Raw genomic sequence first — 26,498 nt, forward strand, 5'->3', positions numbered from 1 at the left:
TCACTGGCAGTGTGTCAGCTAAGTGCCCTTTGGGTCCAAGACTGAAAAGAGCCCCACTGGGAGAAGTTGTTGTTTCTTCTCTTTGTTTCAGCTGTGCCATGGTTCTTGAGTCAGGTGTTACACAGATGTGCTCCTTCTTTTGAAACTGGAGTGCAGGGCAAGACAAACCTGTTGTAGCAGAAGCCACAGAGGGGAGCAGAGGTCACAGAAATTGTGTGCCCCTGTGGATCAGTCTGCCCAATCCATGCCACTTGTCTGGCACAAGTGCTGCTCCTTGCTTTCTTCTATACAGGGCGATCACTGGTAAATCCCTAAACGAAAGCAAAGAGTAAAGGGAGAGGGGAATGTCAAAAGGAAATGAGATTATGAGACCACTGAATGGGACATTTCTTTGTGCTGTGTAGCTCTGTGTTTGTGTGTGTTTGTGTTGGTGCTAAAATAAACTTTGCCTTTGCTTGCAGGAGGAGAAGCAGCATAACAAGGTGTGGGGGACAGAGTTTTGGCTTAGGGGACATTTGAGGTTGCACCCCATTTTGGAACTGAACAGGGTCTGGATCTTTTGGGTGTCTTGGATGGGATGTAGCCTGATATGTCTCTCTCTCTCCCCTCCCAATGCATCTCAGACAGTCCCTGGCTGGAGCAGCCTGAGGTCCTGCTGCTGCTCCAGACTGTTATCAATATCCTCCTGCCACCTCGCATCATCAGCACTTCCCGCAGCAAGAATTTTATGCTGGAGAGCTCCCCTGCCCATTGCTCCACCCCAGGGGATGCGGGGAAGGACCTGCGGCGGGAAGGGCTCGCAGAGTCCACCAGCCAGGCTGCCTACCTGGGTGAGTGATGGCTTCTGCTCACCAGTGGGAAGAGACAGAGATAAAATGGAGCGTTCAAGACTGTAGATAGCACCAAAGAAAACCACCTCAGGCAGGTTTGAGCTCTTTAGAGCTGCTTTAGGTCTTGTCCTGAACAGGGGACCAGGCCACAGCGTGAAGCCAGGAGTATCTCTGCAATGTATTGCAATGTGAGCAGTGTCTGCACTGCAGCTGGAGGAGATTGCAGCACAGCTAGAAGTTGCTCAGTTTTCATACTGCCAGGATATAGCAGTGAAGCCACAAAAGGCAAGCCAGCCTGCCTACTGGCCCCTAGTATCACAGCTGCACCAGCCCTTGGCTAGCTAGAGTGAAACATGACGCAGTCTATCTGCCTGCTGGCCGTGCGCACATACGTTCCTTACTGACTGATATTCCCTCTGCTCACTGTATGCTGCTGCAAGGTAGTACTATATTTTCTCACGTATGACCCACAGCTGAAAGGAAAGAAAAAATAATCAAACTGGAGATGCAGCAGCAGTGCAGATTATCAGGGCTATATGGGGAGAGTTTTGTCTCAAAGCTCTCACTCCTTCAAACAGCTCCTCTGTTTCTGATTTTGTAAGGGCAAAGAAGACTTATATTCAGGTCTTTCTTAACCCATATCTAAGGAATGGGGTAACACTGATGAAAAAATGGTAATTCACCACTGATTTCGCCCCCCACCCCAACAAACCTGGATACAGATGTGTGATGGCTGAGACATCTTGGCCATCCTCTCAAGAAAGACGGAGTAGTCAGCCTTCCCCCAACAATTCTCAGGCCACCCTGTTTGTTCCAGACCAGGGGAGCATGGGAAGGGGGAGATTCCTTGTCTCTCCTGTAAGCTAACTGCTGGTCACTGCCCACTTTAATATAGAGAATTGTTTTGGACTTCATGACTGTTCATCCCCATTTGTAATGCAGTGCCCTTGTGAATTACGGCCCTTGGCTTACTGGACTGTATTTTTAGTTAGATTACAGTTTGGCTGTGACTTATGCAGCTGCACTGCTAGAAAGGTTCTTTTCATTACCCCGTAAATAACCTGGAGGTTATTGTGCTCACAGAGTGACTCTTTGTGTGGATATGCTTGATCAAGATTTTTGAGGTTGTCTGATCAGCCAGAGCTATAATCCCCCCCTGAGCTGCTTTCAAAATATCTGAATTCCAGGAAGACAAAAGAACTCTACAGGGAGGGAGAGGGGAAGCTAGAGCAAGAAAATACAGAGGAACTTAGGTGTGAAGTAGGAAAATTTCTCTGGAAATGGGACTCTCAGTCCAGATCCTGAGGCCTTTATTATAAGAAGGTTGCCCTCCTTCCCAGCAGCATTTGGAGACTGAGAGAAAAGACACTTGTGACTCTGAGGTGTGTGGGTGTGCATGTGCACGTGCATGCATGCATGCCTGTGTAGGTTTGTGCCCACTGTGGCCCCCCGATTCCTCCCTCAATGTTTGCAAGGGACACTGATAACACCTCTGACTGCCATTTGCTGGTGTGTGTTCCCCTGTAGCCCTGAAGGTGATCCTTGTTTGCTTTGAACGCCAACTGGACAGCCAGTGGTACTGGCTGAGCCTGCAAGTCAAAGAGATGGCACTGCGGAAGGTGGGAGGGCTGGCCCTGTGGGATTTCCTCGACTTTATCGTACGAACACGGATCCCTATCTTTGTGCTCCTTCGGCCCTTCATCCAGTGCAAGGTAACAGTTGCTTTGGCTCCTGCTAGAACACTCCCTGAAGGCAAGATATCCTTTATTCCCCTGCTGAGAACAGAGGAACGGCATTCCTGGAAGAACTGTGTGTTTACATAGGGAGTGACTTTTCAGAAGTTAGTAGGCCTGTGAACCCTATGAAACTAAATCAATCACAGGGCTTTTTCCTAGACAACACTAAAGTGCATGCCAGTCATACAGGAGCTCTGATCCACAGAGTACAGCTAGTCTTAGTTCCCCTGGGTGGGAGAGTGCTATCAGGCTCAACCAAGAGGGTTTGCATGTGGACTTAGTTTTGCAAGACAGACACTCAAAGCACTTGGAAGTAGTGTGGATGCTCTGAACCTAGGAGGGGGTTGGTAGAAATCTTCCAGAAATCTCTCTTCTGTACAGAGCTAGGCAATACAGCTAACAGCCAGGAATGACCACTCCACCTTCCATCTCTTGGGTGAAGGTTCTGACAGCACTCTTGTGGACGCACAGACAGCTGCTAGGCTGGGGCGGCCAGGGCTTAAGTTAATCACGGCTCTTCCCTGCTTACCAGGTAGACTAGCGCATGGTACTCCATCTTATTTAGCCTGCCACGTCTCACCACTTGGACAGACTAAATCCTCTTGGAGGAAGGAGCTGTCTCATGTCTGAGGGTAGAGCTTAGCATAAGGAAGGCCTCATCCCCATGTACCAATGTTAGTGAGGTTTTGATATCTGTTAGGTCAAATATAACATTGTCCCTGAAAGACAGGTGGACACCTCATAGCTGGAGTCAAAACCTCATGCCTACAAAGAGGACAGTCTGCTGGCTGCAGGCTCATGCTGGTCTGGAGACTAGTCCCAGTTCCCTGGGCATCATTTGCCTGCAATGCTAACGTGTCCCAATTTTGCAGCTGCTGGCCCAGCCAGCTGAGAACCACGAGGAGCTGACTGCCCGACAGCACATTGCCGACCAGCTGGAGAGACGGTTCATACCGCGCCCGCTCTGCAAGAGCTCCCTCATCGCCGAATTCAATAACGAGCTGAAGATCCTGAAGGAGGCAGTGCACAGCGGGTCTGGTAAGGAGGAGAGGGGAGAGCGAAGGGCCATCAGCCCAATCTGGCCAGCTGGCTCATCCGTAAATTAACTTGTGAGGCAGACCTGCCCGCTGCCTAGGAAGGGGATGGGGTAATCCACCCACACCCCGACAGCCTGCCCCTGCATCAGGCCCTATGCCCAGCCCAGCCTTGCCACTGGACAGCCAACAGAAGTCCAGGTTAGTTGTGAAACGCACCTTGTCCTGCCCTTTTTTTTCCACCAAGTCTGTGTCCCATTTCCCAGCAGCCGCCTGTCACTGTCACAGCTGGCTTGTGCAGCCCCAAGCCACAACGCAGCGAAGTGCTGCCTACATCTCTGTAAATCCAAAGCTGCTCGTGTAGAAACGTCTGTCTGTCAGCAGCAGATCTGTCTCCTCATTTCTCCTCTTGGTCTCTTCTTGATTTTTCTCCGCTCCTACCAACGCGGTGCAGATCAGCATCCCCAAGCTGAGGGTGCACTGAATTCTCTCTTGCACGAGGGGACACTTTTCTCCTGTAACAGTCACCATTGTTGCCACGAGATGGCAGCCACTGCTTACACACAGCAAGAGATTTTATGTGCTTTGTTCTTGAGACAGGAGAACAAATTCAAAATAAAATGCCTCAGCCTTTTTTTTTTCCTTGGTAATAATTTGACTTGTTCTTAAATGTTGAAGCTGATCTGGAAAATACGGCACTAAGACTGAGGGAGAAAACCAGACTGTATAAGAAAAACAGACAGAGATTTTGGAGAGATGAGGTGAGCCAGGGCAGCTGTGTCTGTTTTATCACCCCTGCCAAGCCCTGCCCCACTAGTCCAGGCAGAATCAGGTGCCCGACGCGACAGGAATGCTTGGCTGGTTATTGATTTCCCATGCCATCACTGACTTGGCTTCGGTTTTTCCGACTCTCGCGCAGCTTACCAAGGCAAGACGTCCGTCAGCACCGTGGGCACCTCCACCTCCGCTTACCGCCTGAGCCTGGCCACCATGTCCCGCTCCAACACCGGCACTGGCACGGTCTGGGAGCAGGACAGCGAGCCTTCCCAGCAGGCCTCACAGGACACACTGAGCCGCACAGATGAGGAGGATGAAGAAAGTACGTGGCTACTGATTCGAGCTAAGCCCGCAGTACTGAAGGTGTTTTCTTGATGCCCCGGAGGATGGCTGGGAGGGGAAGACAGTTGTCCCTGTCCCAGTGTGAACAAAAGGCCCACAGGGGCACGAGGCTGAGTTGTTGGTGTGGTTGCTGCACAGATCATGGTGTGAAAGCTTGGGTGGTTACATACCTCCTCACTCCCTCCTGAGCTCTGGGCAGGGAAAAGGGAAGGGCATAGGCAGATTTGTAGTGTATGAGACCTCAGCTGACACGCCACCCTCAGAGCGCTGACAAGGCATTTGGCAATCAGTCCTCCCTTTGGCCTTCATCATGACAGTAGGCAGGGCTGTGGCTGGCTCTGCAGTTAGGATCCTGTTCCTGCAGGATCTCAGTACTTCCTGCTCATCACTTCTGTCCAGGCGCTCCACCGTGGAATATGTTGTCCTTGTGCTGCATGGGATCCAGCTGTGGCTCTCTGCAGGGTGGAATGTCTGTGTGCTTGTGTCACCCGATTAACAAAGAGGAAATTAAGCTTTAAACCTACTGACGACAAAAGCTTGATCTCCCTTTTGGGCAGCTGGCAGGTTCTGGGGTTGCCAGGCTTTCTGGTGCCAGTTTAGAAGGAATGGGATGGTGAATCTTTTGGGGACTAACTTGCAATGACCTGAATGTTGCTTTGTCATTTCAGCTGAGTTTCATGTTATTCTTGGAATTTTGCCTTCTGTCTGCTTCTGAGCTGTCCATCTGCTTCTGAGTTGTCCATCACTGAAAGCCAGGGTAGAAAACTCTGCTCATATGTCATCAGGCTTGGGCTTTCCCCACTTTAGCAGGGATACTGTCTTCTGGTGCTGCAATGGTTGGTTGCCTCAACGCCTCAGTGCCTGAAACTCAGGCGCTTTCCTTCTGTATTTGAGGACTGCTGGCTATTCCCCAAAGATGTTAAACAAAAGGAGTGAAAATGGGTGGCTCAAAGAAAGGCCTGTGTAGTTAGGGCAGAATTGCCTTTTGGGAAAGAACAGTTAGCCTTAAACTTTCCAGGCTCAGCCCAACTTTATTTTAGCTGGGTTCATCACTAAACATTGTATAATCCACCCAGTATTGTACTGCTGATACATACGTTGCTCAGATACTCACTGTGGCAAACTCTGGTTTCAGCCTCAGATTAATTATGAGCCGCTATGTGAAACAATGAGTTCTATCTTCCTATTTGCTTGCGGCAGTGCTACCTCAGCCCTGCCTTGGCTTAATGCAGCCATAAAAGATTTCAGTTTATCAAAATTGGAAAAGGTCAAAAAGAAAAGAGAAAATTACACAAAACTTCCCCTTTGTTTTATTTGTTTATTTGTAATTAGAAGTTGTTGTGGTAAAAACCACAACAGAGCCATTTCTTTCCAGGTACTTTACATAATTTGAAACAGCACTGAAAATTTCAAGCAGTCCTGATCACAATCCAACTGTCTGCATAATTCAGTTGCAGTAGGATGTATCTGAGTCAATTTATCAGATTTTTTGGTGACATTTTAAAATGCACATCCCAAAGGGTGTTAAAAGGTGTCAGTTCTGCATTTTGCTGTTACGCGTTTTATCTGTTGTAACAGCGCTTTGCTATATCATAGCAGCAGTTTATTTCACATCAGCAAAATGTCTAGTTACAACTTTTATGCTGGAAAACACTGTATATTAACAAACAATCTATTAATCACAGGAATTAAGCCCTAGTGGAATTCCCCAAACACGTTCTCCTGAGAGCCACATAAGCTGAAAGCATACATAAATCCCTGCCCCATGTGTGCTGGGCTCCTCATCCTGCAGGGTTTTATGCATATGTCTTTCTGAACTGTGACTGTAAAATCTAATGGCAGTATTCAAATTTGCAGGCTTGGGGTCTTGGTAAGTAAATGCTGGGTACACCTTTGGCATCCTGTTACTTCTTGACAACTGTAAATATGTAGGTGGGGTTTGGGGTGGTTGTTTCCTCTCCTTTCCTGTTTTTTTCTTTCTTTCTAGATGACTCCTTGAGCATGCCCAGTGTGGTAAGTGAACAAGAAGCATACCTTATGGGTGCCATTGGGAGGAGGCGGTTCTCCAGCCATCTCTCCAGCGTGTCTGCACCTCAGGCTGAGGTGGGCATGTTACCCAGCCAAAGGTAACAACATGGGCTTTTCACCTTTCCCATTATATTCATGACAGCAGAATTGGCGCAGGTATATTATGTGTACATCAGAGATGTAGGACAGTAGAATCAGTGCCAGCATAGTGATGCTAAACTTACTCACCCTGAAATAGTGTTGGACCAAGGGTGCAGGGTTGGAAATAAAGATTTTCCAGGATGATCTGTGTTGTATAAGGTCCATAAGAACAAGCTGTCATCCATAGAAACCTTCCTCTTAAACAGTTTCAGAAACCCTCAGCACTATTATTTTGCTCTGCTACTATCATGGATAGCAAAAAGAAAACAGATGATTTGGGGGTTGTGCATTGAAGCAGGGGACCATGCACAATCTGTGTAGGGAGTGGGGAGGAATCCTGAGAAGCTGGGAAGGGCATCCTGTTTGATTTACTTTGTTTTCTTCCATGTAGTCTTTGTCCTTCCTAGAACAGTAACTAGCTCACCACAGAAACTGAATGTCAAGTTCAAAGATGGGATTTAATACTGTTTAAAACCAGAAATATACTTGTTTATAGAAATAACTTTGAATGCCTTATTCCTGGGTAACATGGAGTGGTGAGAAAGAGATTGGAATTTGGGAAAAGTACCTCTTTAGAAATTGTAGAGAGAAGTTTTGCATTTAAATGTGATTTTTTTTTTCCTAAGTAAGCAATGTTTATTGTTTTATTTGTCTGTGACATAGTTATCCAAGGATATCTGACAATGGACAGATTAATTTATGTTACTTCCTTTGAACCTTTAAAGAATAAATTCTACATTATCTCTTGACCAGCCTTGTAAAATCAAACAACACTGTTCCCTCCCCAGTCTTGTTTGGAATTAAAGAAATAACCTTGATACATGAAGGAAAAGTAACAGCTGTGGTACATACCAGCAGAGATAGAAGTGATTTACAAGAGAGAAGTTACACAGATTTTATCTGGGAGTTTTCACAAAAGGCCTTACAGGAACTCATTCGACTTTTGAACTCCATTGATTCCGTCCCTTTGTTTCTTTAAAAATTAATATGCAAGAGTGCATTTTCCTCAATCTTTCACTACCATCTTCAATGCATAAACTTCAGAAGAGTCACAGCTGACTGATAGCAATGTTTGGTTTGTGCAATCCCAAGTCATGGTGATGCTGAGAAAAAAAGACTTTCATTACAACAGAGCTTTGCTCTCTGCTTTTTAAGTACATGGTATATGAGGAGAATCGCTTTTCATCTGTGTAGGGGAAGTACAAGCTCAGCAAGCATAATCGTAGTCCACACCATCATGCCCTTTTTAGTTATGGATGGTCTCTGGGCTTTCAGACTGCCTCACAAATGTAAACTAATTAATGTTAAGTAATATTATTATTGCTTTCCTGCTGGTAATCCAGCAGACTGCTTTCTTTCTTTCATGTTTTTCCTATGGGCTGAGAAGGCTGCTCCTGCCCCAATGGCTGAAGTGTAGAAAAGCAATGTGATTGTGTACTCGTTTGTCAGGATCCAAGCCAGCTGTTTACTTACAGTTTCACTGCACTACGAGACCTTGTTTTCCAGACGTTTGTCCTTAGAGTTGTACCAGAAGGAGAGTGGTCTATAGCTCATGGGAGATAGATTAGCCCTCCCTCAGGAAGAAGTGGCTCATGGGTAAGGGGGAAGAAAAAGCTTCCTATGAAGCTGGAAGTAAATAGAACCAAAATAAATTAAAATGCTGCAGGAAAATGGCTTTGAAAACAGTTCCCTGCCCTTATTTCCTGTGGAAACACATCCTACAGAACTTCTCAGCTCCCCAATTCTCAGCAGAGATGTAGAAGTCTCCATGTAGTGTAAACTCCCTCTAAGACTGCTCCTGTTATCAGATGTTCTTTCAGCTCCGAGTCATATATGTGCTGTTGAGCGTGCGAGGCCAATTAAAATGTTACCGTCTTTTTTTTCCTTTTTTATTCCATTGATATTTTTTCCCTTGAAAACAGAGACAATCGCATGCTTTTTTTGCATTTTCTTTCCCTAAATTCTTAATCTCCCTGCCCCTCCTGCAGTGAACCTAATGTCCTCGATGACTCCCCGAGCCTGGCCACTGAGGGCAGCCTCTCTAGGTACAGTGTTAACACTACCTGTCTGTCAGTGTGTGTGCTGGGAAACGAGCCGTTTCCAATCTCCTCTGTCTCTTCCCCTCACCTTTTGTCGCTCTTTCCATCTCTGTCTCTTGTGGCTCATTGATATTCAGGCCTGCGAGTCAAAGGTGTAGCAACCCACCTTCAGTTTTCAGCTTTGATTGCCAGTAACTTTGAGGAGGCTAAGGGGAAGGGGAAAGAAAAAGCTGTAGCAAGTGAAATAGTGGTCTGGCTGGCTAGCCTCGGGGTTCTCCCCTTGTTTAGCAATTGCTTGAAAGGCATGAGAAAGATTATCCATGAGGCATTAGCTGTAGCCTGTTATAAGCATTAGTCTGGAGGCTTATATAAACCAGAGACATCTGTTTTTCCATTCATCTCACAGTGCTGTCACCACAAAAGACTTAATAGCAATATCAAGCTGTGTTCTTTAACAATCACTAATAAAACTAATTATGATAACTCCTGTGGAATATAGTTCTCTGTAGATGCTTTACAGTAATTCTCATTATTTTTACAAAGTGTTTCCAATTCTCACATGACAGCTTTAGAAAGCTTGCAGGTGAGCATCATTAATACATATTTAAAATTGCTCTGTCAGTGCCAGAGTTCAGGTCTAGCTGTTCCCCATTACCCGTGGACAGGGGAGTTTGTGTGCAAACACTGTTACGGCCGTGCCTGTCAAATGGGTCACGAGTGAGCTTAGAAGGGAGGTCTGCACCTTTAATGGCCAGCTCAGTCCTGTTAATCATCCTTACTGTCCTGCTGCTGTGCTCACACCTCTCAACCCATCCTCGCGAGGTTGGAGAGCTGTCGTTAGTCCCAAGAGCATCTCTGTTTCCTTCCAGAAGAACACGGCCCCTTATGTTGGCAACATGGAGGGTAGCATGCTATTTCATTACTTCATCACGCCAGTTGAAGATGTGGATATGTTGAGAGGCGTTTGTGTGAATGGTTTTTATTTTGTTAGCTTGGTTTTAGACATCAGTAGTGGCTTTTTGGGGTGGGGACAGGCTGCTTCATTCATTTGCTCATTCTTCTCAGCTGACAAAAATGAGAGTTTATCATTGGTGGTGTCACTGAGATCATCCCATGATTCATGGTGTCCTTTGTGTGCGTGAATCCTGATTTGGCAGATTGGTTTCTAATTGGTGCTACCACAAGACTGGCATTAGGAAAGGACATTGGCTTGTTGGCAGAGGCAGGAATATTGTTATCTCTTTTTGTGATAAAGCAAAATGGATGGCATGGACATCTGAGCATGTTTTGGGGCCTAAAGAGAGCAGAAGTCATTCAACCAAAGAAGTTAAAAGTGCTATCCCTTAAGCAGAGCTAAAAACTCACCACAGTTAAGGAGGATGAGGAAGGAGAAGGTCTGTATCTGAGTTAAAGCCATAATGACCTGATTACATCAGTGTTGAATTCAAAATGTTTTGATCTTGTTAAGTGGGGGGAGTCACTCCTAATAATGATGGTGAGGCTGAGGAATATGAGACAGCTAAGTCAACAGATGAGCTCAAATGTAATAATTTATTTTGAACCCTGAAATGTAATCAGCTGTACAGGGGGTTCCTACTAATTTCTGTCACACCAACTTTCGCAAGGGACCAGGACACTGTATCCTCCACTCTGCTCTATGGTACAGAGATTTCCTTAGGCAAAGAGGTTAACAGAGGTACTTGGGAGTCAGTTCTGTTGAGGTTTATTATTCTGTTCAAGGAGCAGGCACTAGCATCTGAAGGAGAGGCATCAGGGCTGCAAAACCTTAGAAAGAATGAAGACAGGGAAATACTGCAAATTCTTATAAAAAAGGCTAGGTTACAGTTCTGTAAGGAAGAAAAGATGTTTCAACTGCATTGTTAAATGTGCAAATTGGATTCCTCCTCTAAAGGACAGAAGTAATAAAGCAGACGTTGTAGGAGCTTATCATGCTGTGGGGATCATAGGACAGAATAAATGTGGTTTTATATTCAGGAACATTAGTTTTGAATAAAGCAGGCTTGAGTTTTTCTTACATAACTTAGATTTCCGCTGGAGCACAATGATAACAACTGTTTAGGATTGCCTTCTGAATTCAAAAGCTGATGTTTAGTCATAATTGACACAAAGAAATAAATCATATGTAGACTAGACCCTTATGGAAGGTAGGAGTTTTAAATAAATTAAATAAATAGTGACAAACACAAAAAAGAATAAAGTCTGTTTCCCTTTGTTCTATAGCAATTACAGCCAGCCATGTAGAAAAGCAGGGAAGACAGGAAGGGGATAGCGTTTAAGTGCTCAGAAATAAACAGATAGCATGGGGTACAGGGCTGAGGAGCATATGTGTCCAGCATCGTGATTTGTTGTGGTTATAATCTGAGAGGAGAGGATGTTTTCCCAAATCAGAAAGGAAGAAGAATGAAAAGCTGCTGTAATGGAAATCTGTTGCACAAACACATTTCTCTTTAATGTTTGTCATTATGCCCATCTTAGCTTAATGGTGCCTAATAGGGAAAATCAGAGTGAATTCACATTGCCAGGGCAAGTGTAGCAGATCTAACACTAACAGGGCTAGGATGTGTCTGGGAATACAAGAGCTGGAGTTCATCTACATTTTAACCCATTCTCCACTGGCCTTTGTCCACTGACCCTCTCATTCAGATGTCTTGGGACACAAAGTGTGTATGTTCTACCATAATGGCGTGGCAAGTATGTACACCTTTTTAATAGACATTTAAACTCCTTGCTTCCTTTGTCTCTGTTTGTTTTCTTCTTTTTTCTTTCTTTTGTTCTTTTTTTGGCTGCATGGTTTCTTGTAATTCATGAACATCACTTATTACAATTGCCAACCTGATACAAGTTTCTTTTAGCCCCTACTGTGTGACTGCACTGGCTGTCGTTTCTTGTACTGCTGGCAACATGCTTCCACAAAGCTGGGTTTGTTTGATCTTTTGCTCACCTGTCTCTGCCCTAACTATATAATGGGAGTAACATTATTGTGAAGAAAAAACCCCTGACAGAGATACTCAGAGAGTGACAGAGCATCTTTGTGATGGGCAGGAAAAAATTCTGTTTTGTTATTCCCAAATAAATCTGGTTTATGTACTGCAGAAAAACCCTTCTTATTGATCACATTGACACAGGAGGCAAACGTACTGTCAGCTGAAATGGCATTTGATTCATTGTTCCTTGATTGGGTCCCACGGGCTGCCAGAAAAACAGTATACTCCTGGTCAGGTCTGGTAAACAAGGGGAGACAGAAAAGGAGGGAGGGAGGGAGGGCTACACAGAGCCAACAGCTACACAGAGCCTGCCACACTAATTTTCACGGAAACAAGATCAGTAGTGCTGTTCTTTGATGTGAAAAGAAACCCTCACAAACCAAGTGAAAGGTTATATCTGAACATTCAGTCACTCATCTGAAATTTGCAGTCATTATGATTCTCTCTCTCTTTCCTTTCCTTCTTCAAAATTTGGGGATAGAAGGCAAAAAGACAGCCACAGCAGGACTGTGCTGTGCGCAGGCAGCTCTGCAAGACTTGGCTTCTCTCTGGTCCACCATTTTCCTGCAATAGATACCTGCAATTTCAGCTCATAAGATGATCCCAAATTATACCAATTTGTGTAATGATTCAGTGCTGGAAATAAATGTCCACCAGCTCACTAAACTCATTTCATATATGATATAAGCCAGGCTGAAAATCCCAGACTCCAGCAGGAAGACACAAAATCCAGCCTTTCCTTTGCTCACCTATTGTTTGTCTGTAGTGCACAGATTACTCCATGGGAATAGTTTTTTTCCTCATGTATAGCCTCTGTGCCCTCATGCAGTCCATGTACTCCCTTTATCGAATGACTTTTTCAAAGTGTTTTCATGATGCATGTGAAATGAGTTTGTTTCACCACTATAAACAGTGTTTTGTACTGAATATAACTGTAGTCTTTCTGCTACAGACATTTATGTCTCCTCACTCATAGAACTAAGAGTTACCATTCCTTCATCAGAAATTGTAACAGTATTCTCAAAAGCTAGTCCAATAGAAAATTATTTTCTCAAGACCTAATTCCTACTTAATTCACATACTGGTAATTACTCTAAAAACTTCTTAAAATTCAGAGGAATAAGTTTTTATGTAATCCTAGAAACAGAAGATAAAGGAAATTCTTCAAGCTGTAATTTTGGGTAGTCTGGATCACAAATCTAAAGACTAATTAAAGTGCAGTCTCTTTGCTTTAAGAAGGAATGATGCGTTGCTTCTGGACCTACCAGTCTTATGTGCTGCAGTCATTGTCTGGGTCAAGAACACAGTCTTAATAACAGGAAGTCACTGGGGACTCTGCTTATTCATAGGCGGGTGTTTGCATGATGTTTAGGATGCTTTGTATGTAAATCATGTCAATACCCTACGTAAAAGCTGGAAAATACGTTCCAGAGACTGGTGATCTCATTTGGAAGAGCTGTCGGAGGGAGAAAAGGACTCAAATATATCTTGTTTGTTCTGGCTTTGAGCTTGCAGAAGCTTTTCCTTTTTTTCCAAACCACTGCAGCTGTGGTGAGATTGCCAAGGGCATGCCTAGGATTATTAGGCTGTGGTCAGACAATCAGGAGAGAAACAGCTTCAGGGGTCTTAAGATGTCTGTCTCCTTGAAGTTGCCCATTGTCTCCCCAGTAGAGCTGGTAGAAACGCACGCATATGGTTTAGTGCAAAGTCTGGCTTTAGTTAAAACTGGTAAGGAATAGGACTTTCAGGTCAGGTAATCAGACTTTGACCTGAAGCAGACCAGGAAGCTCTCATGTTCTGTTCCACCAAACCTTCTAAGAGCAGTACCTTCTGTTAAAACGAAGAATGAGCTGTTCAGGAGACAGAACTTTTTAAGCCTCTCCACAGACATCCTCCATGTCTTGTCTGACCACGTCCTCAGGTTTGTCTTCTTCCTCCACTCCTGTAAGGTCAGGCGATAAACCTTCACTCTGTTGGTGGTACTGAGCTCCTCCAGGGAGATCCAAGGAAAACATCTAGAGAAAAGAATGTTGTTTTCCTTTAGATTAATGCAGGCCAAAGGCAAAACGGATTGTAATACTGAATCTTCAACAATGCATACCAGATATAGCTGGAAGTTGCTTAAATAGGACATGTGGATTCCAGTCTGTCCCAAATAAGCAGCTGCCTGATTTAAAAGAAGTCAATCTTAAATTTTAGTTGCTATTGTAACCATATGTCTCTCAGACATAGTTCATTCAGCTAAAATGTTTTGTGACCGCTGTCTGCTAAATGACCAATTTTTAACTGTTTGGAGGAATACAGTTCTTTGACAAAAATGAGGGGAGGCTGGTATTTTTATATTGAGTAGATTAAATGGTCAGCTGAATGGTAGAATGAGATGGTATGTAGCTGAGTACATTTTATTGCTAAAGATTCTTTTACTGCAGATTTTTCAGATATTTTGTGCCAAGACATAAAAAAACTAAAAAGCTGTGTTTATATATATATATACATATAAAATTTATGTTTACTTGTCTTTTTTGTTTGTTAGCCACAAAAAGACTTAAGGCTGCAAGTGTTGAGTGTGGGGCCTTGTTCACATAACTCATGCATCCATTATGTGAATGGATCCTTTGTCACTTTGTGTTTGTTTTTTGTTTGTTGACTTAAATTGAAATTAAAACCAGATGACAAAATTGTGATGAGGCTGTGGAGTCTACTTGGGAGGAAAAAAAATAGCTTTTACAACATTGTCCTTGAAAAAGGAAAAGCAAACAAGAAGGCTTTTGAGCTAGGAAGCTGATATTCTTGCCTTTATTGATGTGGCAAAGGATGCAGAGAAGTGAGTGTTGCTCAGTGGGATGCATCAATCAATGACTGAAAACTGAAATCTGCAGTTATTTATATTTGGATGCTACCTGTGCGTGGCCAAGTCCTGAATGCCATGACTCCACCTCCCACCCTCTCCTAAGCCCCGGAAGCCACAACCCAACAGACACGTCCCCCCATCCTTCAAAGACAGTATTGCTCTTTGAAGTGATTGTGCCATTAGTGGTCGATTTATTTATTTATTTATTTATTTATTTATTTTAGTCACAATTGCCAGGACACCCACTAGTTATACAGGGTGCTTCTGTGCTTGGCCTAATGCTGTCAACATCTAACAGGGTGGCAAGCGTGCAGAGCGAGCCAGGACAGCAGAACCTTCTTCTGCAGCAGCCCCTGGGGCGGAAGAGAGGCCTACGGCAGGTGAGAACACGGCGAGTGAACAAACCTTCTCTCCAAGCTGGTTTGGGTTTTCTCATCTGTGTCTGTTTTGAAATGATTCGTGGATGTGGCATCTCCCTTTTACCTGATTTGTGATATACTAGCACAGTCCATTGAGTTAGCAGGAACCACAGCACAAGTCGTAGCTGTGAAGCCTGACAAATCCCTAAGAGAGGAGGTGCACTTTGTTTTGAATTCCCCAATCTTTTCCTCTGCAGGGTGTTGTTTTATTTTTTTTTTTTTATCAAACAATAATGGTCACACAATCTGCATTGCCTTACATTTAGTATTGAAACTGAAAAGGCACAAAACCTAGAAGTTCATATGAAGGAGATGTCTGAGCCATGGAAACCTTAAAACATGTATCTGCTAGAAGCAGAGTGAATGGACATCTAAAGGAATAGACAATGATGATCTGTTCTCCTTACGGAGGAGAAGTTGTGTAATATGTGAACATACATCAGCCTAACACTTTCTTCCAACGTTTAGCTTCGACGACCACTGCTGTCACGTCAGAAAACTCAAACCGAACCTCGTAGCCGTCATGGAGCTCGACTTTCAACCACGCGGCGGAGCATCCAGCCCAAACCGAAACCTAGCGGTAGGGCAGTGATGCATTTCCAGAACTAGCACTTCATATTTGAAAGTAGAAAATACTATGTTGTTGTTTTAGCTTAAAGGAAAAGTTAGTATGTTGTTAATAGCCTATATTAAAGTGAAGTCCCAGCAGTTTTATCCTTTTTCCTAGTAAGTGGATATCCTATCAGGAAAATCACCTCCTCAAAACACTTTGACGGTTTCTCCAAAGGCTTTCAAGGTGACACTGGATGTGGACAGTGAATTATCATGTCTCCTATAGGTGTGGAGAACTTACGGGACAGGTGTCCTCTATTCAGGATGCCTTGTCCAAAACCTCCAGATGTGCACATTTTGAAGCTGCTATTGAGAGTAGTAGAAAGAGGGAAATTTCCCATCATTTGCAAGCTTAGCAGTGCAGAGCTTTAAGGGCTGTATATGGACATGAACATAGGACTGTTCTAGTCCATGCCGTATGTTTCCAGGAGTCAGCACTGCCAAGCAGAGCAGGTGGCTGTATTCTGTACCATCTGAAGTGAGCAGTTAACTTTGGAGGAAACACCTGGAAGAGCAAAGGTTGCTTGCGAACTTCCTGGGTTTCTAACCACTCAGCCAGGACTGTGCTGGGGCAACAGCACTGCTGGAAATGTTTGAAACTTAAAAGTTGGCCCAAAATAATTAGAAGCAGGAGCAGGGATATCAGTTTTACTGTTAAGTTTTAGTCTAGCTGTCTTCACTCTGTGCTGTTCTGTTGTTCCCAGATAGTGGACTTGGTCTGCAGGAATGCGGGGCAATCATCTGCCCTCTTTCTTTTCTCACATTTCCTGCAAAACCTTGGGCAATTCCCTTAAAAATTTGTGTGTCAGTTTTCTTTCTTTAGTTGAGGGCAGAAATGCCTAACTCACATGGGAATTCAATTCAGTATATTCTTCTGGGATGGAAAGGTGTTATGGATGGCATTTATCTCACCAAACCATGACAGAGATAGGTAGGGTGACTAGTCTTCAGGAGATGCCTGACTCTTGCTGTGGTTTTAGAGGAAGCCTAGGGTAAAAGGCTTTTAGATTAGACTCCAATTAGATGGCTTATAAAGATGGAATGAATCACGAATCCTGTCTTAGTTGTAAAAACTCTAAGGATTCTCTCTCTCCTTTTCTTGTTGTGTTTTCCTTCCCAAATCATAGCATTTTAATACTCAATTTTCTGGGCTTTGTACCTTTCAGCGGAGCAGAAGCGGTCGGTGACTTTCACTGAAGCCCAGCCTGAGACAACAACAGCCTCCCCAGGCGACCCGTCGGCTCCAGCAGCCCAGCAGCAGGGCTGCAGCCGCAGCAGCCCCCAGGCCAGCAGCAAGCAGGAACCGCTAAGTAAACCTGTGCTGACTTCCTCACCTGCCATCGTCGTAGCTGATCTCCATAGCCAAACCACTGGCCAGGTAACATGACTGACGGTTTTATCACGCGCGTCTGTCTGCTGCTTCATCAAAGTTGCAGGGCAAACGTATAGGGAAATGCCTGACGCATTGCAGCGCTGTAACGAAAGCTGGCGGGTGAGTGAAGACAGCAGGATCTTCTGTGTCTGTTCCTTAGGCTGAGTTTGCTGTCCAACCCCCTACTTTTGTAAACCATTCACTTCTAGATCTATGCAATGATTCTTAAGTTGCAAATGTATTTCCTGCATCTTCCCTTTCCATCTTCCTGTCACATATAGTAGTCCCTCTGGACCTGCTCACGAGTGCAAGTTTTCATCAACAGGTTTTTACAGCTTGCTGTCTGAGAAATGCGTCCTTAAGGAAGGACTCCTTCAAAACCTCAGGACTGTTTTAGCAAAAGCATCACATTTCAAAAGAAATTTCTGTGTTGGACACCGCTGAGGACAGTGCAGGGACAATCACAGTCATCCCTCCAACACATCAGTGACACTGAGATCACTTTATACACTCAGACATCTAGTGTCTTTTGCGGGTTATGTCCTTTGCCGTGAACAAATGAAAGACACCTGACTTGAGAATACATTAAAAAAAAAATGAAATGACGAAGTGTTAGTGACTGAAATCAGATAACTTTTCTGATCATTGCTACAAAATTGATTCACCAGCAAAAATGTATCACTGTTAGGGCAAAATTTTAGGAATTTATAATCTGCAAGGGCCCAGCCCTTTATGGTAAAAAGTATTTCCAAATAAGAAAATATTTTATAGATGTTCCCTTGCTTTTTACCCCCCTCTCCCTCCCACTTTCTCTAAGCCTGACCACTGTCTCTCCTCAACTGCAGAGCGAGGCACTTTCTGCTGAGAAGGAGAAGGAAAAAGAGGAGGGCTTGGAGTCCCGGCCAACAGCAGCACAAAGCACCCCACCCACACAGCTCTCCGACACCGAGGACTACGCTGGCCTCGAGACCACCAGCCTGCTGCAGCACGGGGACACTGTCCTTCACATCAGCGAGGACAACGGGATGGAGAACCCCTTGCTGGCCACTCACTTCAGCTTCACGCATGTGGAGCTGGGGGAGACCGACGTCGATCTAGATGAATCTCATGTTTAACTCTTGGGGAAGTGCAGTAGCGGGAGGAGGAAGAGAAACTGTACCTTCTCCTTTGAGTTCCCTGGTAACTAGTAACTAATGAAAACAAGAGCACTTTATTATCCGAAAGGAGAAAATAGTTAACAGCCAGTTGCTATAGACTGGCAAATTTCTGTTTGAGAAATCTATTTCAGTTTCAGGGCAAGACCGCAGGAACAGAGAATTTTTACAAAATTCTCAGGGTAGGGGTGTGTGGGCAAATATGTGGTCCATAAAACCTTGATCTGGCAGCCATGTACTGTGATCAGCGGCCTCGTTGGGTAAGCGGGCTGTTGTACTGTATGAGGCAGAGTAGGAGAAGCCTCTTTTGAGATTGTGCCCAAGATTTATTTTTGTAGCTTTTTTGAGAGGAGGGCTATATATAGTAGCTGAATCCAAGGCTCTTACACCTTGGTACTGACAGCGAAAACACTGACAAAAAGTACCAATCTAACGCTTGATTTTCACAAGCCTGGGACCATTGTTTCTAACTTGCAGAGCAATGATAAGCACCGTGGAGCAATTAGACTTTTTTTGGGTTTTTTTGGCACTGCAGACTTTAGTTGAGTTTACTTTTGTCTGTTGGTTTCATTCCACTCTGTAAGATATTGCCCTTGTGCTACAAAAATATTTGCTCTGTAAAACTAAATACAGTACATACCGTAAGAAGGAATGCACGTGCTGTGCACAGATGTAGATGGGCAGGGGGTGAGTGGTCTGCAGATGGTATAAATAGCCCACGCTGTCTTGCTTAAATGTACCGAGTAATTCATCTCCACAGCTTAAAAAAACCCCAAGAAACCGCATCTGGAATGCGTGGACCTTCCGGTACCTAGCAACTGCTCCACTGATGCTGTCGTATGTACTTAGATATAGGGATTTAAAGCAAATATTTATATATGGTATTTTCATGTTCCTATATATATGAGTATAAATATGTATGTACATTGTAAACAAAAGATGGATATTGCAGGGCAGAGACTTGATGAAAGAATCTATTTTTGGCATGTTGAGATTGTATTTAAAAAGGTTCCATTTTATGTATGTAATGTTCATGGCCGCAAGTATTAGAGTTATATCTATGTAACATTTATACGTAGGTGGAGATCCCTGTGGGGGATCAGCTGAAGTCACAGCTGAGTTATGGGCTGTGCTGCAGCATCATGGAATTACACTGAAATGTGAATTTAGCCATTAGCTGCTTACAGGCAAACTGCAAACCAGCTGTGAAACAAACCATGAAATCATAAGCAACGCCCAAAGTTACCCTGTGCTTTGGGAATCATATACTGCCTTTTTTCAGCTTACGTTAGAAGAAGTAGAGTTTATAATCATGGCATTATTGTGCAGAGGAAAATGTTTTAGATCATCCTGAGAGTCTCTAAAATGTGCTAATTACCAGTTTGGCTCCTGAGTGCTTGTAATTTGGACGCACACATGGTTAAAACAGCCTTACTGGGGAGACAGAACGATATCCTCCTATCCATCTCCAAAGAAAGGACTCGCATCTCTCTTCAGCAGCTCTGAAATAGCTGTTTAAAATACTGCCATACAAACGACGGCCTCACTGCTGTAGTGCAGCATGCAGTTTTTACTGTTGCATGGAAAATTAACCATATACCTGACAGCAGGTTTCAGCCTGCTGAAACCCATGGAGCCTTCAGGCTGTCTTGCCTGGTATCTGCCAAATGCTCAAATTTGACGGGAGCTGTGCACACTAGTCTGAAGAGGGAACTCACGCACGTTAAACCTCTGAAGACAGCAAAAGCCATCCCTCTCCCAGGCTCATGGGTGTTGAGCATGCTCTGCTCCCACTGCTTTGGTGAGAGAGAGAGACTCTCAGCACCTCTTGGGAAAAGCAGGGCTAAAAAGGCAAATATTTTTGTAGTGTACCAGCTATATCACCACATACATAGATATAGGTGATATAGGTGGTGCACTAACGCAGCTTTAAAGTGTACACAGTTCTGTAAGAGAGATGGTTGGGTGAAGATGGCAGTGTCTCAATCTGCTGCTCAGCGGGCGTCCTGAACGACAAACTGCTTACTCTGCTGACCAAAACATGCTGTACCGCTTCTTATCTCCTCAGCGGACAGGAGCCAGCACCAGCTACCTATAGGAGACTGCTTTGGATTAGCTCCTAGCTTGGAGGTCACTCAAAGAATTGCTAAATTCCAGATGCCAAGTTTTATTATTAACAGTGACGCACAAATGAGAAAAAACACAGCTTCACTTTCAAATCCCAAGGTAGGCTGGGTTACTGGCAGTCGGGTGTGGGAGGAGAGTTTTAGATGCGAGCTGAGTAAACGTCCAGGACACAACGCATACAGAATTCATGGTGCATTTTACAGAGTGACCTTTTCTGCTGAAAATGAGAAGGAAGCATCTTCCTTACTGAAAAGTACATGCCTCACCATGGCACTCTAATGACGAGAAAACAACTGTGATTTACTTCATTTAATTCAGTATATGTAATAAATGTTTCCATTCAGGTTTCACACTGTCACCGATGAATCCACAGTAGTAAGCCATAGCAAGGACTAAAATGCCTCTTTTTTAATGTCTACCCTGCTAGAAATCAATGCAGCTTATAAATGACATAATCCGTAATTTAGTTTTATTCAGGTGGCCGGGCAGATGGCTTCGATTTTGTTGGCTGGTTGTTGAGAGATGAACGGACAGGCAGACCAGTCAGTCTGTTTCCTCACGTGTTTTACTTTCATATTGGTTGCACTTAATACTGTACTAATGAGGTGCATACAACGTACTTTAGCTGATTTTGTGCTTTCCTCCAGTATCTCTGTAACAGACCTGGTATACTTCTGCTGTGAAGACAAACAATGCTGCTTGGTGTTAGAGGCCTTAAGTGCATGTCATGTTCAACAGGCGTCTGGGCTGTGCGAGTCTTGTCAGTGTGTCGGTCCCGTTGCCTCAGCATTTTATGCAAACGTTGTCCCGAGGACCAAATACAGAGGAGTCTGACGGCAAAAGGACAGAGTTGTGTGTTTAAGCCTCTTGCGTAACACCGTGCGGGTCTTCCTTTCCAGAAGGCTTTGATACGCTGCCATTTGAGACTGTTTTGCTCCAGGATACAGACAGCATTTGTTAAAATTGACCCATCTGCTTTCAGTGGGTGCCTCGCCCTCGCTCGCCCGACGCCTGCCGCCCCTGCCTCGCGCAGAGGGTGCGGCTGGCGAGGCGTGGGCTGCGGGCCCCGACCCCGGCCCTGCGCGCACCCCCGGCGGGAGGACGCAGCAGGGCAGCCGGTAGCGCTGCTGCCTCAACTGTGCTTCAGGGCCAGCAAAATAGTCTTTGTTGGGAACTTAAAAAAAAGAATAAGTCTGTCAAAACCAGCTTTTTTTTCCAGCCTCCCCTCCCAGTTTAGGCCCTTGGCCCGAGGGTGGCTGTTCAGAGGGGCCTGTGCCCCCCCCAAGCGCCGAAGGGGCCTTGCTCGGGCACCTGGGGAACAAGCCTGAAGGTCTGTCCGTACCGGGGGGGGGAGGGCAGGCGGGGCCCCTGTACCGGCCCTTGAGCCTGTTCCCCCGGCAGACGGCTGTCAGAAGCCCCGGCGCCGGGAGGGCTGCTCCCCGCGCCCGGACGCGCAGCTCGCGGGGCGCCGGTAACAGCCTCAAGCTGCGCCCCTTCCTCCGCCTCAGCACCGCGCGGCTCACGGGGCAGGCGGGAGCCGCCGGACCCCCTCGGCCTCCCCTGGAGCCGCCGCCGCCGCCGCGCCCCGGCCCCGCACCCAAAATGGCGGAGGGCGCCGCGGGGCGGGGCGGGGCGGGGCGGTGGCGCGCGCCCGTCCCGGCAGGCAGCGCGGCGGCGCAGGCGCGGGGCGGCGGGCGGCAGCGGCAGCCATGGCGTCGGGGTGCCGGATCGGGCCGTCCGTCCTCAACAGCGACCTGGCGGCGCTGGGCGCCGAGTGCAGCCGCATGCTGGACTGCGGCGCCGACTATCTCCACCTGGATGTAATGGACGGGTAACGGCCGGGGGCGGGCGGGGCCGGGGGCGCGGGGGGGCGGCCGCCCCGAGGGTGCGGGCGGGCGGGCGGCCGGCCGGCCTGCCCCGCCGCGCCCGGCCGGGTGTAACCTGCGGGCGGGCGGGTCTCTCTCTTCGGTCCCAAGACACTTCGTCCCGAACATCACCTTCGGCCACCCCGTCGTGGAGAGCCTGCGCAAGCAGCTGGGCCAGGAGCCCTTCTTCGGTAAGGGGGCGGCGGGCGCGGGGCTGCGGCCGGGCGGGAGGCGGGTCGCGCTTTCGGGGCGCTGCGGGAGCGGCTCCGGCCGGCCCCCGCGCTCGCCGCCCGGCTGGCAGCGGGCCCGCGGCGGGGGCCGGCCTGCGCTGCGGCCCCCGGCGCTGCGGCCCCCGGCGCTGCGGCCCCCGGCGCTGCGGCCCCCGGCGCTGCCCGCTCGCTTACGGCTCTTCGCTCTGCTCCCCTCTTCCAGACATGCACATGATGGTTGCCAGACCAGAGCAGTGGGTGAAACCGATGGCTGTCGCGGGCGCAAACCAATACACCTTTCATCTAGAAGCTACGGACAATCCAGGGGCGTTGATAAAAGACATTCGGGAGAATGGGATGAAGGTGAGGGGAGCGTAAGCTTGGAGTCGCACGCTGCGCTCCGCTTAACTAACCGCCGCGGTTCTGGCAACAGAGCACCCATCGTTGTGGTTTTGGGCGGTCAGCGATTGGCGCATGCAGCCCTAACGCGCCTAGTGCACAAAGTCAGTCTTCAGTTTTAGTTTAAGAAAATCAGGAATCTTTATTTAAAGCAGCCTGCTCTTACTGCACTTACACAGACACATAATTGTTTTCCTAGGAGTTGGTACCCAGCCCCAGCCAATCTTGCTGCATTTGTGTCATCCTAAGGCACACTTGGATTTGTCTTGCCTCTCCTGCAGGTTGGCTTGGCGATCAAGCCTGGCACTACAGTTGAACACTTGGCACCTTGGGCCAATCAGATAGACATGGCTTTGGTGATGACGGTAGAACCTGGATTCGGAGGGCAGAAATTTATGGAAGACATGATGCCAAAGGTAAACCAAGTTTCTCTTTCCTTATTCATTGAGCTTAAAGCTAATTAACAGTATGGAGTATAGTGGTGAAGCGAATAAACCTTGTCTGGGTGCGTAAGAAGCTGTACGTAGCTGAGTGTGGATCCCTGTGCCGACCTTTTTATACCGTTTCTCAGGTTCAGTGGCTGAGGACACAGTTTCCCTCGTTGGATATTGAAGTGGATGGAGGAGTGGGGCCTGACACCATCCATAAGTGCGCAGAGGTAAGAGGCTGAAGTGGAGCAGCATTCTCAGTCACTGTGCTAAGAGACTTAATCGTCCCTCAGAAAATTAAACTTAGGAGGAATTGCGTTTTAGTTTTCAGAAGGAACAGTAAAGCACACTTAATACCAAAAGCTACTTGAGGTCTAATCTTGTGCCGTTCTTAGTAGTGGCTACTGAAGCCTCCCCTAAGCTAGAGAAGCTGTTTGTTTCTTGTATGTTTGGGTAAACAGGAGCAATGATGAAGAAATTACCTCTTTGGGAAAGAGCTGTCTTTTCTGAACTTGATTTGAGGTTATAGTTAGAGGTATGTTATCCGTGTCCCACAAATAGCGCTTGTTTGCCCACCAGCCTAGAATTCACTACCTCCTTACGTGTTTTACAGCAAGAAAACTCTTCAAGTTAAAAAGTGGATCTGTTCCGTGTTATTGAGTGGGTGTTTAATATCTTTCAGGCAGGCGCAAATATGATTGTATCTGGCAGTGCTATTATGAAGAGCGCAGATCCAAGATCTGTGATCAATCTTCTAAGGAATGTGTGTTCAGAAGCAGCTCAAAAGCGCTGTCTGGATCGATGAGACCTCCCCGAGCAGTGTTCAAGAAGGCTCTGTGCGTGCAGGAGAACCCTTGTTTCTCGTGCGTATGGGAGGGCTGGATGAACATTAATTACAGAAACTTGTTGCTGCTGAACAGAGGAATCATTCCTTCGCTGCAATGAAGCAAGCAGCAGTGAAAAACATTCTGGCTGTCTTTCAGGGTTGGAAATGCAATGGTGTGAACCCGTCTCTTGATTCTGTGGAGGCTAATTTTACGGCACAACCTATAACGCTGACTGGATTGAACTAAACTTCAGTCAGTTTTTTGCTTGCTAGAAGAGTGTAGCATCACCACAAACAATCTTTCTTGTGGAAGACTCTAATCAAACTGCCTTCTGCTGTCTGTGTTTTGTCATTTGATCTGTGCATTCCTACCAAACTTTTCCAGTATCTGCATTAAACACCCCTCCCTTGGTGTGGTAAGTCTCCTTTAAGCTGACTGTCAAAAATGAGTGGTTTGGGGAGTAAGTCTGGGAAAAAATGCAATTTAAGAGGGCTAAAAAAAAAACCTCATGGATGCTAGATGTTTTGCTTTTACTGCATAGAAGTACTTGACCGACGTAAGTCAAGCATCAGACAAGTCAGTGCAACATCTTTACCAGGTCACAAACTGGGAAATATCTTCTCATTTACCTTTCAAATAGCCAGTTAAGACAGCTGTGTCTGAAATTCCTGGAAATGACAGAATTCTACAGAAGAATGTTGCTTTAAAACCCTACAGATAGTGAAAAAACTTTATCTTGACCCACAGCCTCCTTGGTTTGTAGATATGCCTGAGTAAACAATTAAGATAGCGACCTACAGGGATGTTATCTACTGAAGTGATTTCAGTGTATGTAGGCTGAAATGCACTGCATGGAGATGGCTCTGTAAAACGACTTAACGCTCCTCTTGGTAATGAAGTCAAATAGTTCTCATACCTTCAGTTTGCTTGTGCCGACTTCCCAGCCTGGCCTGTTTGGGCATGTGAGAGGTGAGAGTTATAACCCACTAGAGGAAGACCCGAGCAGGTCATTTTAGATAGGCCTGCCTCCCCTGGCTCTATTTAGTATTGGTGACTGCTTTAATATTTCATGGTATTCTGCATGTTTTGTTTTTTTTTTTTCCCCCTTTAAGTTGTAATTACAGAAGGGTTGCAAACGTTCTGCTGCCCCAGGGGAACAGGCCGGAAGGCTCAACAGCTGCAGCCAGTCCATTTCTACAAGGCCAAAGTCAAATCTGTTGTCCTTGCAGCAAAGCTGGGCACATGTCACCTACCAAATGCAGAGGCAGTGCTAGAGCTGACGCACCCTATTCTTCTAAGCCTGGGACCTGCGAGGTGTCCCTGGTGGGCCTCTGCTCGCTGGCTGTGGAATGTGACAGCTGCGGTTACAGCGTGGGTCACTGCTATTGTTAAGTGGGAGGAGCTAGGGCTAGTTCAAACAATCCAGAGAAGTGTCTGAAATGCCTAAACTACTACTTTCTCCCATGTGGTTAATTGTGGTTTAGGTGAACAAATGTCTTTGCTTCCTGGTTCTACTTGCAACCCCATTTGAGACCTAGCAAAAGAAAAATGGAGTCATCTGGACCTACTGCACTGAAGACATCTTTCAGAAGAGGTTTGCCAAAAGAAAGCTTGGCTAGGAAAGGTAATAGTCCAAATGGCTGTTAGATTTGTTAAAGCAGCTTGTTTGTGCTTCTGGAAAGAACCTGCGTAGAGTCCAATATCATGTGCATAGAGAAACAGTCACGGCTCTGGTATGTAAAATGCAGGCCAAGCATCCACAAACGGGCTATGAAAATGTTAGCTTAGGATTTGGAAGTGTGGCTTTTCATGCTATTGAAAGCAGTAGGACAACAGTTGTAGTATCCTTGCCTCCTGCAGTTGACCTTAAGCTGGTTTGAAAGGGTAATCAAACTATTTCTGCTTTTTTTTCTAATTAATTTGGGGAGGATGAACATCCCAAAGTCATGCTAGTTAATTGACTAGCTGTGCTTTGTTCTGAGCGTGGAACCATATGGTATGTTTTTTTTCACAGGCTGCAGTCACTGTCATTGTTTTAAATCTGGTAGTTTGCACTTCTGTTGACTCTCAGGTTAGGAGTGGTGTGGGAGAGAGAAAATTACACACAGAGTAAAATTACTCAATTGCTTCTTTCTGTATAAATCCCACCCAGCTGGGTTTATGCAGCTGGCTACTACTGCAGCAGCTAAGGTTAAAGCTATTAGTGACTACAGAGCATCCATGGAACTAATAGCTATGATACCTGTTCTTTTAATGCTGAAGACTGTTCCAGTTTCTTGCCTCTATTCATTAACAGCAGTAAT

The 26,498-nt window shown here is 45.9% G+C and overlaps 2 protein-coding genes across 5 annotated transcripts in view; both read left to right on the forward strand.

Annotated features, from left to right (window-relative positions):
- The window catches only part of UNC80 (unc-80 subunit of NALCN channel complex), a 133,336-nt gene extending 115,035 nt beyond the window's left edge, over nucleotides 1-18,301 (forward strand). For 2 of the 3 annotated variants that reach the window (XM_075710650.1, XM_075710649.1), the window contains 10 exons: nucleotides 624-830; nucleotides 2,358-2,542; nucleotides 3,439-3,604; nucleotides 4,520-4,699; nucleotides 6,707-6,845; nucleotides 8,877-8,933; nucleotides 15,082-15,163; nucleotides 15,671-15,782; nucleotides 16,981-17,192; nucleotides 18,032-18,301. In XM_075710650.1, the coding sequence (XP_075566765.1) occupies nucleotides 624-830; nucleotides 2,358-2,542; nucleotides 3,439-3,604; nucleotides 4,520-4,699; nucleotides 6,707-6,845; nucleotides 8,877-8,933; nucleotides 15,082-15,163; nucleotides 15,671-15,782; nucleotides 16,981-17,192; nucleotides 18,032-18,301 (1,610 nt within the window). The remainder of the gene's footprint in view (nucleotides 1-623; nucleotides 831-2,357; nucleotides 2,543-3,438; nucleotides 3,605-4,519; nucleotides 4,700-6,706; nucleotides 6,846-8,876; nucleotides 8,934-15,081; nucleotides 15,164-15,670; nucleotides 15,783-16,980; nucleotides 17,193-18,031) is intronic. The other variant, XM_075710651.1, reaches the window with a different exon arrangement.
- A 3,875-nt stretch (nucleotides 18,302-22,176) lies between these two features.
- On the forward strand, nucleotides 22,177-25,248 carry RPE (ribulose-5-phosphate-3-epimerase). Of its 2 annotated transcripts, XM_075711038.1 has the most exons (6): nucleotides 22,177-22,298; nucleotides 22,444-22,523; nucleotides 22,765-22,904; nucleotides 23,222-23,356; nucleotides 23,512-23,598; nucleotides 24,051-25,248. In XM_075711038.1, exons 1-6 carry the CDS (start codon nucleotides 22,177-22,179, stop codon nucleotides 24,171-24,173), a joined length of 687 nt encoding a protein of 228 aa, XP_075567153.1. In that variant the 3' UTR covers nucleotides 24,174-25,248. The 2 variants fall into 2 exon arrangements, with proteins under 2 accessions (XP_075567153.1, XP_075567154.1); XM_075711039.1 differs by lacking the exon at nucleotides 23,512-23,598.
- Nucleotides 25,249-26,498: the final 1,250 nt, after the last annotated feature.

This window comes from Pelecanus crispus, chromosome 5, assembly GCF_030463565.1.
Source record: "Pelecanus crispus isolate bPelCri1 chromosome 5, bPelCri1.pri, whole genome shotgun sequence".
NCBI lineage: Eukaryota > Metazoa > Chordata > Aves > Pelecaniformes > Pelecanidae > Pelecanus > Pelecanus crispus.

Bases quoted from the DNA above. Each gene is read 5' to 3' on its own strand.
- RPE (XM_075711038.1), top strand. From the start codon at position 22,177: ATGGCGTCGGGGTGCCGGATCGGGCCGTCCGTCCTCAACAGCGACCTG. The intron at 23,357-23,511 runs GTAAACCAAGTT...ACCGTTTCTCAG, and splicing joins TGGAAGACATGATGCCAAAG to GTTCAGTGGCTGAGGACACA. The intron at 23,599-24,050 runs GTAAGAGGCTGA...AATATCTTTCAG, and splicing joins CCATCCATAAGTGCGCAGAG to GCAGGCGCAAATATGATTGT.